The sequence below is a fragment of the Babylonia areolata genome, chromosome 19, assembly GCF_041734735.1.
Source record: "Babylonia areolata isolate BAREFJ2019XMU chromosome 19, ASM4173473v1, whole genome shotgun sequence".
Classification (NCBI taxonomy): domain Eukaryota; kingdom Metazoa; phylum Mollusca; class Gastropoda; order Neogastropoda; family Buccinidae; genus Babylonia; species Babylonia areolata.
The window spans coordinates 9,088,436-9,100,935 of record NC_134894.1 but is presented as its reverse complement, the minus strand read 5'-3'; the positions used below and the strand labels follow the sequence as shown (position 1 = coordinate 9,100,935).

At 42.7% G+C, this 12,500-nt stretch overlaps 1 protein-coding gene across 1 annotated transcript in view; it reads left to right on the top strand.

Annotated features, from left to right (window-relative positions):
• LOC143293429 (shootin-1-like) overlaps nt 1–12,500 on the top strand; it is a 42,840-nt gene that overhangs the window by 10,527 nt on the left and 19,813 nt on the right. Inside the window, exons 2-8 of the mRNA XM_076604280.1 lie at nt 77–129; nt 1,168–1,228; nt 6,016–6,110; nt 7,876–8,146; nt 10,358–10,455; nt 10,921–11,002; nt 12,186–12,280. Coding sequence (XP_076460395.1) covers nt 77–129; nt 1,168–1,228; nt 6,016–6,110; nt 7,876–8,146; nt 10,358–10,455; nt 10,921–11,002; nt 12,186–12,280 — 755 coding nt within the window. The remainder of the gene's footprint in view (nt 1–76; nt 130–1,167; nt 1,229–6,015; nt 6,111–7,875; nt 8,147–10,357; nt 10,456–10,920; nt 11,003–12,185; nt 12,281–12,500) is intronic.

The following is a 12,500-nucleotide window of genomic DNA, read 5'->3' as shown; positions in this document are numbered from 1 at the left end:
CACACACACACACACACACACACACACGACACTGTTAGCAACTGTATCAATACATATCTCTTTCTTTTCTTTTCAGTGGTGGAGAAACATGAGGAACTCGTGGGCAAGTACAAAGCCAACGAAACACAGGTAAGTTTATTCTGTGTGCTTGTGTGTATGTTTGTGTGTGTGTGTGTGGGGGGGGGGGGGGCGAGGTTTTTTTAGGGGGTAGGGGGGTGTTTACAAATATGTGTCTGTGGTTAGATAAACATGCATGTGTGCACGTGTATGTGAATGAGCGTGTGTGGTCGCACGTATGAGTGAATAGGCGTTTGTATGAAGCTCAATACACACAGAACTAGATACAGATTTATTCCAAAATCTGTTCAGATATTATACAATGATGATTAACGTTTATTTGTGTGATTCCATAGAAAGTATGTAGAATTATATGTACGTCGTATGGCGTTCCATTTTAAACATATTATTGAATAGCACATTTTATTGTGATGTCAGTGCTTAATTGTAGTATGGTGTTTTCCGCATTTAACTGTGATAATTGCAAGTGAATGGCTGTTATTATTGGATGTGTGATGTAATCAAAGTTAACATTTCAGAATTTTTACTGTATACTGTGATTGTTGCATGTGTGCGACTGTGATTACTTGTGGTTTACTTCAGGTCGACGTTCAATCATTTTATGTCTTTTACATGATACATTGAATGATTGTGATTCTCGTGTATTGTTTTTTGTGTTTTACACCACAAAATAATTTCTCTGTGTGTATGCATGTATGTACGTACATGTGGGAGTGAGTGAGTAAGTGTGTGTGTGTTTGTGTTTGTGTCTGTGTGAGATACACACGAAAAGAGAGAGTTACACAAGAACATAATTAACTTTGTACACGATTATGTTAATAACGTGTGCGCTGAAAATTGAAAAAAAGAATTGAAAATTGAAAAAAAAGGAGAATAAAACACACACACACACACACACGCGAGCGCGCGCACACACACACACACACACACACACACACACACGCACACACACGCACGCACACACACGCACGCACACATACACACATTTACACACACACGCGTCCCGGTACGCACACACACACAAGAACTTTGGTCAAGTAATGATAACAAATTTCCTAAGTGTATAATTATGTGTGTCTCCTCTGACAGTATGAAGCAGTGGTGGCCCGCCTCAAGGAGGCTGAAGAGAAGCTGGCAAAGATGAGACAATGTAAGTAGCTCTGTGCTTTTTGACTCACTTGTGTAAACAAAGTGAGACTATGTTTTAACCCGGTGTTCGGTTGTCTGTGTGTGTGTGTGTGTCTGTGTCTGTGTGTCCGTGGTAAACTTTAACATTGACATTTTCTCTGCAAATACTTTGTCAGTTGACACCAAATTAGGCATAAAAATAGGAAAAATTCAGTTCTTTCCAGTCATCTTGTTTAAAACAATATTGCACCTCTGGGATGGGCACCCCCCCCCCCAAAAAAAAAAAAAAAATGAAGCCTAATTATATGCAAACTGCATTTACTGTTATATTTTTTGTATTCTCTAAACTTGGCACTTTGATCTGATAATTATTCTAGGGGACTTAATTTGCTTTAAACTGATCTTTCTCATCTTAAACATTACATTTTGAAATTATACTCAATACATAAAAAGATTGGATTTTTTAAAAAGTGTATCACAAGTGAGTCTTGAAGGCCTTGCCTCTCTTGTTATCTATTTTTTTGTGTTTCTGTTTTCTTTCTTGATACGATGTGTATTTCCACCTGTTACCATTCTGATATCTTGTCTCTGTCACTATCTTGGGCTGTTTTCAAGACAGAATTCATTTTACCTTCAGGCAAACTACCTTTGACATGGTCGGGCCCCGCGGGTACAGTTTAACGTGAAGGTTAAGTTATCTTCGAATTCAAGACACGCGGGGTGCGCTCAGGCAGCTAACCCATCGTCTATAATTAGAAATTCCGGGGGATTCCCTTCTGCACGTGCTCCTTTACTTCGCACTGCACCACAGCGTGACAATTAAAAAAAGAAAAAAGAAAAAAATGTTTCCGTAGTAAAGTACTGATTACAATCAGCAACACATCCAACGTGGGGGCCACTTTCGCACTCTGTCACATTGCTTTTCAGCTAATAGCAAAAATAAAATGAAATGACGGAGTTCGGATTAGAATATTTTACCTCTACTTCGTGGGCTGTCGCCCTTGGCAGATAGTAAGGGTAAATTGCCTTCGGGTTTGTAGACCCGCGGATAGGCTCTTCTGTTCCAGAATACCGGCGATTGCTTACCCTCGGGCAGTTTTCTATGCCTCAGGCAGATTACCCACAGGTATCCATTTACCCGCAGGCACGATGGTCTCTTTATACGGCCCCTGCACGCCAGATTGTTTATCTATCTGCCCCCACACTCTTTCTGTATTGACCCCGCCCTCTCTCTTTCTCTCATACTTTTTCATTCCTCTCTCTCTCTCTCTCTCTCATAAAGTATGTGTGTGTTTACATATATAATTTTATTTATATGAGGAAGAGATAAACCCACTCCCCCTTTCTCAACATTTGTTAGGTAAACTTCCTGTTCTAAGAGGGTCAGAGAGGACACGTTGCAGTTACGTCTCACGCTAGTTTCGTGTTTCATAGGACATTATCAACGAAACTTGTGAAGTAAAAATTCAGCGAAGACAAATCATCTTCAGTTTCGCCCCCCCCCCCCCCCCCCCACACACACACACCCATCCCATATATAAAACAAAATGCAGATAGATATCCATCATCTTGAAGAAAAACAACAACTTTGCAAACTGTGCTTTGAGGAGTCTGTGGAGTAGGATGATGGAGGCTGGGGAAATGTGTAGTGAGTTAGGGGGACAAGGTACTAGGTGGAAGGTGAATAGAAGAGAGGAAGGGGGTTGGGGCAGGGCAAGTTTAGACATTACAACCCCCCCTCCCCCCTCCTTCTTCACCCAACAGCTAGGGTGGTGTTCTTAGAAGGAGAGAAAACCATTTGTTACGCCTGGCAAGATCTCTAGTTCCGTTCTACTGGATGACGACTTTTCGTCCAGGTGGATGTCTATGTGTTGGCAGTGATTAAAAAAAAAACACACCAACCCATTCTGTCCACGTGACAGATCGTTTCCGAAGGGAGCCATGACTTACAATTCAGTGATGTTCCAAATGTCTTGGGGTGTAGTGATTACTTAAATAAATGTATAAATAAATGAATGAATAAATAAGCAAATAAATGAATTAATAGATAGTGAGTCAATAAATACATGACACATAAACAGATAGACAGCAGAAAGATGAGAGATAGATACATACATGTATACATATAAAAAGTCTTCCGGCAGACGCGAGCTGAGGCACTGGTCATGTCGCATCCAGAGAAAGAGAGAGATAGAGAGGGTTACTTACACTCACTATGGAGCCATGCATACGAACCTGTGTTACCGGATGGTACGGAAGCCACACACACACACACACACACACACACACACTGCACTTCCCTCCACTCCTCACCGACCCCCCTCCATCCACCCACCCACCAACCCGTCCAGCTGGTAATTAGGAGCATCATTACCAATGGAAATGAAAATCCCTCATGGTGTCCCAGTCATGAGTCATGATGCTAGGAGTTAGAGAGTCGATCCACCACAGGTACACATATGTTCACTTTGTCCGAAACCACCAATGTGTGCCCGTCCTTTATTGTTTTCATGTGCGCTGAGATGGATTATCTGGCTCCGTCTTGAATGAGGCTGTTCCCCTGTGTTTGGCCAGGATGTACAGAGAATGGTGTCAATGTGTGTGTGTGTGTGTTAACACAACCAGGCTACATATTTGTACATGAGGTAAGGTCATACCGACTACTTCCGTGTGTTTGAAATGTTGGAATGAATTCACAGTCGCTCGGTCGTTCTTTCTGTCGCATAGTGTGTCTCTCTGTCTCTTCATCCCTCTTTTTGTCTGTTTCTACCTCCCCCCCCTCTCTTTCTCCCTCCTCTCTTTCTTTACACCCTGCATTGTTCTTTTCTTTTTTATGATCCCTTTTGTTTCTGTTTTTTTTCTTGTTCTCTCTTTTTTTTTCCTCATCCCTTGTCCCCCTTCTTCCCGTATCTTTATCTCTCTCTCTCTCGCTTTTGCGAGCGTGTATATATGTATACACATGTTTGTTTGTACATCCACCCTCTGTTCTTATGTGTTTATATCTTCCTGTTTTATTTTGCTTCCTTCCTAGCTTTGGACTGTAATCCGGTAAAAACAAGCAAACAACAGCAACAATAACAAACACACACACACACACACACACACACACACACACACACACACACACACACACACACACACACACACACACACACACACACACACACACACAAACCAGCAATGATTGATTTCTATCAGAAGAATTATGCTTTTTTTTTACACACTGAAATTAAACAAAATATAGAAACTGGTGGATAGTGATTAAAAAACAAACAAAAAAACAACAACAGCAGCAGCATAGCTCAAGTGAAACAAGTTTGAAAAACTATACAGCCAGAATAAACATAGGGGATCTGGGCGTTGTCATGTAGGGGAGAGATGAACAAATTGATGTGATTGACAGTAATATTTCCTTCTGTTTGTTCCATAGGTTCTCCATAACCATTGTGTGTGTTGGTTTGTTTTTATCGTGTGGATATATATTGATTTTATCTTCTTTGTTTATTTTTCTTCCTTCCTCCCTCCCTCCCCTCCTTCCTTCCCTCGTTCCGTATTTCTTTCTTTCATTGTTGCAGTCGTAAGACGTTGTCACTTGAAGTTGAACATAGGAATATCCGAGAACAAAGACATGACACATGCATATTTTAGGACGATAATGACTCAAAATCCTTGAGATATCTGATACGCTTTAAAAAGGGATACGCCATACATAATGTAGATATTTCCGCTATATTGTCTTCCTTTATTGCTTTTTTCGGGAGAATAGAAAAAGAACGACAAATCACACACATGCACATATATACGCACATTGCAGTCACGCGCGTGCGCGCTCGCGCGCGCGCACACACACACACACACACACACTTAAATATCGTTATTAAATAACGCATAAAGTTTCCCAACCAGCCAACCTGTCCACGCACTAACACAACATGAGCTATATTATATTCTGCATATCACATACGTTCATATCAAACTAAACTGGTGTGCTACCTTACCAGCAGTCCTGTTACTGCATACCCGTTTTACGTAGCCGCACGCATGCATGCCTGTACATTAACCTGACAGCTGGTGAGTCATCCACAAGACCTGACGAACAACAATTTATTAGTGAGAGAAATACAAAGAGAGAGAGAGCGGTATCGAATGTCGCGACCTTTACCTGTTCATTAATTCCAACCAATTAAAACCTTGCTTCCGAAATCGTGTTGATGCATGCGATACGCTGATGGTGTGTGTGTGTGTGTGTGTGTGTGTGGGGGGGGGGGGGGCGTTGATGTGTGCAGCTCTGGAAAGTTGTCCTCGTTCCGCCAAACATATATACTGAGAAAACGCGTGCTTGCGTGCAAGCACGTACGCAGCTACACATGCATGCACACAGTTCTGTCTGTCGCGCTCACAATCCCAGTCTGTCTATATTTCTGTTTGTCCCTCTTTCTCTTTTTCTCTGTTTGGTTGTTCCACCCCCACTCTTTCTTTGTCCCATTGTTTGTCTCATGTGTGTGTGTGTGTGTGTGTGTGTGTGTGTGTGTGTGTGTGTGTGTGTGTGTGTGTGTGCTTGTGTGTGTGTTTGTGTATGTTTGTGTGTGTGCTTGTGTGTGTGTGTGTGTGTGTGTGTGTGTGTGTGTGTGTGTGTGTGTGTTAAAACACTGTGTGAACTGTGCGTGTGAACTGTGCATTAAAGAAACGGCTTACTTGTAAACGTTTTCAGAATTTCAATAAAAACAGAAAATGACATTCTGATGCTGTTGTTATTTTGTTACGTTTGCTGTCGTTACACATGTTGCTTGTTCTTTCCAATGATTTCAGTGTACGAACCGGTGTATATGGAGTATGAGATGATGAAGAACAAGTTTGAGATTGAAGTGGACTGCCGCAAATACGCAGAACGCTACGCTTCACAGGTGAGTGGATTATTGGCGATAAGGACTCGAATGGGAGTGATGGCTAAGAGGTAACGCGTCCGCCTAGGAAGCGAGAGAATCTGAGTACGCTGGTTCGAATCACGGCTCAGCCGCCGATATTTTCTTCCCCTCCACTAGAACTTGAGTGGCGGTCTGTGCGCTAGTCATTCGGATGAGACGATAAACCGAGGTCCCGTGTGCAGCATGCACTTAGCGTACGTAAAAGAACCCACCGCAACAAAAGGTTTCTTCCTGGCAAAATTCTGAAGAAAAACCCACTTCGAAAAAAAAAGGGTGGCGCTGTAAGTATAGGGACGCGCTCTCCCTGGGGAGAACAGCCCGAATTTCACACAGGGAAATCTGCTGTGATAAAAAAGAAATACAAATACAATCAGGCCAGGACATAAAAGTTTGAAGGCCTTTTGTTCATGCGTCATTCGGTATATGTTGGGGTGGTGTTAGATGTGTGTGTGTGTGTGTGTGTGGCTTTGTCAGTGTGTGGCTGTCTGTGTGTGTGTGTGTGTGTGTGGCTGTATGCCTGTGTGTGTCTGTATGTCTGCATGGACGGAAGGACGAAGATATAAACTGGCGGACACAAATAACGTCATTATCTTTTCCTCCCCCATGATCCTGTGTGGTCATTTTCCCAGCCGTTGTTTGCACTGTTTCGTGAAGTGTTACCACCAATATCTTTTTCCCTGTGTTGCGGTTCACGAGGCACACAACAGAGGTGGTGAAACGGACCCAGGTCCGCCGGTTCCTTTTACTCGGTCATTCCTTTGACCTTGTCACCCCCCCCCTCTACATTCGACCTCTACCCCCATCACCACCACCTTCTTCTCCTTTGATTTACAACTGTTTGTGTCTTTTCTTCCCACTTTGCAAAAAAATATTGATCGTTGTTCTTGTGTGGTTGGGATGCTACTTTGTTTTTGTTGTTTTCTTTTTAAGGGGGGGACACGGCAGTGCAAAAGAGACCAAAATGATGATTTTTCATGATTTGGGTGTTTGATGGATTTTGATTCTTGAACATCTCTTCGATCACATGCATAAGTTTTTTTCCACTGTAAAGACGTCTTTAACAATGAAACAATTGCCAATAAAGATTGCTTGCTGAATCACGAAAGTGTGTATTAATAGTTTTTTTGTTCAATTTCGACGCAAGTCGTCAAGTTTCTGGCCTTGACAACAACCATGAGACTTCGCATGATTGTTTTATGACATGTTATTGAAGTTTTGTCACGAGCATGTATGACAATATTCTCTGGGTTTTAATTCATAGCAGTTCCAATCTTTTTACCCATTGTAAATTTTGAGGATTTCGCAATACCCAAAATTTCAAAAATTCATAAAAAGTACAATAATTGAAGAATCAACACAATCTCACGTGAAAATGAAGATAATGTCATTGTGAATCAAGTCCACATAACAAAAAGTGTCTGCGTGGACCACAAACCCGATTTCTTTGATACATTGTTTGGCGGCCATTTTGATTTGTTTCCATAGCAACGGGTATTCACAGAAATCTAACAACACTTTTTTTTGTGATCCACAAGTGATGATACACTTAGTAGACAAAAAAAGAGAGATATAGTCGGAGAGGAAAAAAAAAGTCGTTATTAGACTAGAGTGTCTGGCCTTAATTAAAATGATGTGGTGTAGCGTTTATGGATCAGTCCGCATTCTCCCATTAACACCCCCTCCCCCCCTTGAAACAGAAACTGAAGGCTTCGGGGCCGGCCGGGCGGTGTGGTTGACGTTGCAGGTGACGCAGCAGAACAAGGAGCTGAAGCGGAAGAGCCAGATGCTGCTGGACTCCAAGGGGCTGACCGCGGTGGAGATCAACCTGGACGAGGAGGTGGAGGTGGAGGTGACAGGACCCTCCCCTCCCACTCCGGAGTCCCAGAACGGCGGCGCCGACACCACCGCCACCACCTCCTCCACCTCCACTGGTGCTGCCACTACTGCAGATGACATACCCAATGGCAAGGACCCTCAGCAGCTGTATATCGATAGCCTGGATGCCAAGATTAACAGTGAGTGATTGATTGGTTTCGGGGAGAGGGAGAGAAGGTGGTGTGTGTGTGTGTGTGTGTGTGTGTGTGTTGGAGGGGAGGGAGGTCAAACTGAGGGTTGATACAAGATACAAGAATGCAAGATACTACTGTCTTAGCCTCCTTGTTCTTTCATTTCGAATACAAGATACTAGAATACTTTATGATCTCCCCCCTAAAAGAGAAACTGTTTTCAATACAAGAAGGCGACATAATAATGGTTTAAAAATGTATCTCGGGCATTACATCCAGAGAACATCACCAAGTTACAAATTCAACAGTACATGTCTGGTCGCCACGACCACAGCGCCATATACACACTGCAGGGGGTGGAAAGAGGGATAAAGAGGCAGAGGGTTGGGTCAGAGAGAGAGAGAGAGAGAGAGAGAGAAACTTACTGCTGTTGTAGCTGTCAAGCTTGTGTAGCACCATGACCCGTATTCTCACGTTTTTCACACACATCTGTTGCCCTGTTCAGTGTTAAAAATAGCAGTTGTCAGCATTAGTGATGGTGCTACTACTACTACTACTACTACTGCAGTGGAAGAGTGTTCATGGACTGTAGTTAGTCCCGTATAGACCGGTTAGTCCACATGACTAGGAGTGGTGATTGTGATGATGACATTTCGGATTTGGCGAAAAACCAAGGGTCCGTACGCAGCCATGCACTCAGGGCACTCAAAAGAACCCACGGCAACGAAGAGACTTATCCCTGGCAAAACGCTGCTGAGAAATCCACTTTGACGGTGTAACAAATAATGATGAAATTTGCTGACGTTAGATATAAACGTGGGTGTGGCTGCAGTGTGACGACACACACTCCTACGGAGAACAGTCGGACTGTCACTTTTCTCTGTCTCTGTTTATGTGTTCACCCCCCCCCCCCTGTCTGTCTGTCTGTCTGTCTCTCTCTGTATATATACATACAAACAAGATTCAATGTTCTACCACTCAACAACAGTGTACATCGATACAGTCACTCAGATCAGGACAGAGCATGCCCATTTTGTAGGGATGAAGTTGAGAACGAGCAGCACTTTTTTTTGTTCAACTGCATCGTATATGAAGATTTAAGAAAGAGAATATTGAAAGAATCGGCTAGACTCCCCTTGCATGTGTTACTTGGAGCAACAATGTCAATCACAGACATAATGTATCAAGACATATTTTCCATGCTATCAATACAAGGAAAAAGTTAATCTGCAGTCAGTGATCAAGAATGGTGAAATACTATATAAAAACAAATGTCTATATGATGGGCACATTGTTTAAGTATATATCCATTCAGTTTGTACTTGTTGTTGTTGTTGTTGTTGTTGCTATGGATAACACAATGTTATATGCAACCTCACCGATCCACCCTTCTCCATTGTACTGTGGCCCAAGGCCGATGTACATTAAACTTTCTGAGTTCTGAGTTCTATACATACAAATAGTTCAAAATCTCTTCGTGTCCTGCGCTCCGCTTCTTGCAGAAAGCACTGAGGTAAATACCAAGACGGGTAAAATATAAAAGTATCAACAACAGTAGACTCTTCATGTTCATTAAAACTTGTATTCTGAAATAAGCAGCAAATTTTCGCTGCAAAAACAGCGTCTTCAGGCAAGGGTACAGAAGTGAAAGCTTTACAGGCTGGTTGAGTATAATTATATATACATACATATCTTGCTCTCTTCCACTTTCTCTCTCCATCACGTAGCTTTGACATAAGAAAGTGGTCCTGCCCAGTCAATTTGATAATTGTGACAAAAAGGCTTTTCAGTTCAAAGCAGTTTAAAATGCAGTATACGGTGCAGTACAACTAAATATAGTGCCATGCAATGGAGTGCAATGCAACGTTGTTGTTGGTGCAGCTACTTCCCTTGCTTCCACTGCTACTATTGCTGCTGCGGTTTCCACTGCTGCTGCTGCTGCTGCTATCACATCCAGCACCACTACTACTGCTGCTGTTGCTGCTACTGTTGTCGCTACAGCTGCTGCTACAACTACTGCTACGATTGGAGCTTGCCACTACTACTGCTACTACAACGCTGCTGCTACTGTTACTGCTGCCGCCATTACTACTCCTGCTACTGCTACTGTTGCGTTATTATTCCTCCTTCTCTACCACTGCTACTGCTACTACTACTACTACTGCTACTACTTCTCTTTCTACTGCTGCTGCTGAGTTGACCACTATATCTGTGATACAGGCCTGGAAGAGAGCAATTCAGCCCTGAAGGTGGAGCTGGAGACAGCCAAGAAGGACCTGGAGATTGCACTGGGCAAGAAAGCCACCTACTCGCACCAGGTACGTCTGTCAGTCTGCCTGTCTGTCTGTCTGTCTGTCACTTGCTGGAGGAACACAAAAATGTCAGTCCTCAATAGTTTGTTAATCTGCGTGTGTACGTGTTCGTATATTATGGTGTGTGTGTGTGTGTGTGTGTGTTGTGCGTGTGCGTAGTTTGTGTTCTGCGCGCGTGCGCGTGTATGTGTTAATGTGTGTGTGTGTGTGTGTGTTGTAAGTGTGTTCGAGTATGTGTGTGTGTGTGTGTGTGTGGATTTTTTAATTTTTTTTTAATTGTCTTGTGAAGCAGCATAGGGATGTGGGGATGTGTGGGAAGGGACGAAGAGAGAATGCAGCGGAATTCTGGGGAGAGATCGAGTGAGGAAGGGAAGAAGAGAGAGGGGGTCAGAGTGACACAGAGCGAGAGAGAGAGAGAGAGAGAAATCAGAGGAACAAACAAGCAAACAAAGGGATGACTATTGTGTCCAGAACGAAAACCTGAGAGAGGAGATGAAACAGCTGAAACAGTCCCTGCAGCAACACAAAGATGCCTTGAAACGGCTGGCCAACGGTAGGTCTCGCTCCCTGTGTCTCTCTGTCTCCACCATCTGTATCTATATATGTATTTTGAGTCGATTATTTTTTTTCACAAATGTACGGTTTGCCTGTGTCACTAACATCACTCAGTGTTAGTGTCTCTTTCTGTTTGTCAGTTAGCCTGTCTGTCTGACTGTCTGTCTCCTCCCCCCCAGCCCCCCTCTCTCTGTCCTCTCTTATTTTCCTGCATGATATTTCGTAACAGGGCTAGTTTACGTTTGGAAATGATGTTATATTTTCCATTTATGTTGCATCATGGTTTTTTCATTGCATTATGTTCACATACACCTTCATAAGGGGCCTTGGCCTGTATATATATAAATCATCTTGAAGCTTGAATCCTTCTCCTCTCTCTCTTCCTCTGTCTCTTTTTCTCTCTGTGTGTCAGCTCTCTCTCTCCATCACTTTGCTTTTGACAAAAGAAAGTGGTCCTGCCCAGTTAATTTAATCAATTATTTTGGTTTTCTTTTTGAACATTTTTGAAACTTCGCAGTGTGAGGAACAAATCCGATGTGAAACACGACCATATTATTTATACAAGCGTTGCATTATAAAGAAAAAAGTGATGCTATCTACGATCATACAAAGATGCAGTGCACTGAACAAAACCACCGTTACTTGCATTACCTAGTCGAGGACATTAACCCCTTGACTTCTGCCGGTGAGTACGGTCGTCAGTGGAGGGCTGTCCCCTGAACTAACAGGACAGGGTGTCAGTCACATTTTATTTATTTGGACCTCTTCCTGTTGATCAATCTTCTACTTCCTCCTCCTCTTCTTGTTGTTGTCGATGTCGTCGTCACTGTCATCATTATTTATATCATCACCATTCTTCTTCTTCTTCTTCATCATCTTCTTGTTCAAGTTCTTGTTATGGTTCTTCTTGTTCTTCTTGTTCTCCTCGCTCTGGTTATTGTTCTCCTTCTTTTTGTTCTTTTTCTTGTGCTTCTTTTCTTGCTCTTGTTGTAGTTGTTGTTGTCGTTGCTTTTTTTCTTCTTTCTTCGTTCTTCTTCTACTTCATCTTATCATTATCATTATCATTATTATTATTATTCTTGTTGTTGTTGTTATCATTATGATGATGATGATGATGATGATGATGATGATTTGTTGTTGTTGTTGTTATTGTTATCATCATCATCATTATTATTTTGCAGCGTCGGAATCCGCTTTCCAGGAATACGAACAACTGAAAGGCAGCTATGAGCAGGAGGTGATCTGCCGGGACGAGGCCGAGAAAACTGCCGCCAAGGTGAGTCCCACAACCGTCTCTCTCTAGTTTCATAGCGTTTCTGTCATCATCATCAGTCTCTCTGTCTCTGTCTCTTTCTCTCTCTCTCTTGTTCACATACCCCTTCATAAGGGGCCTAGGCCTGTACATGAATAAACTGTCTGGAATCTGGAATCCCTCTGTCTCTCACTCTCTCTCTCTATCTCACTCACTCTCTCCCTTCTTCTCCCCCTCTCTCTCG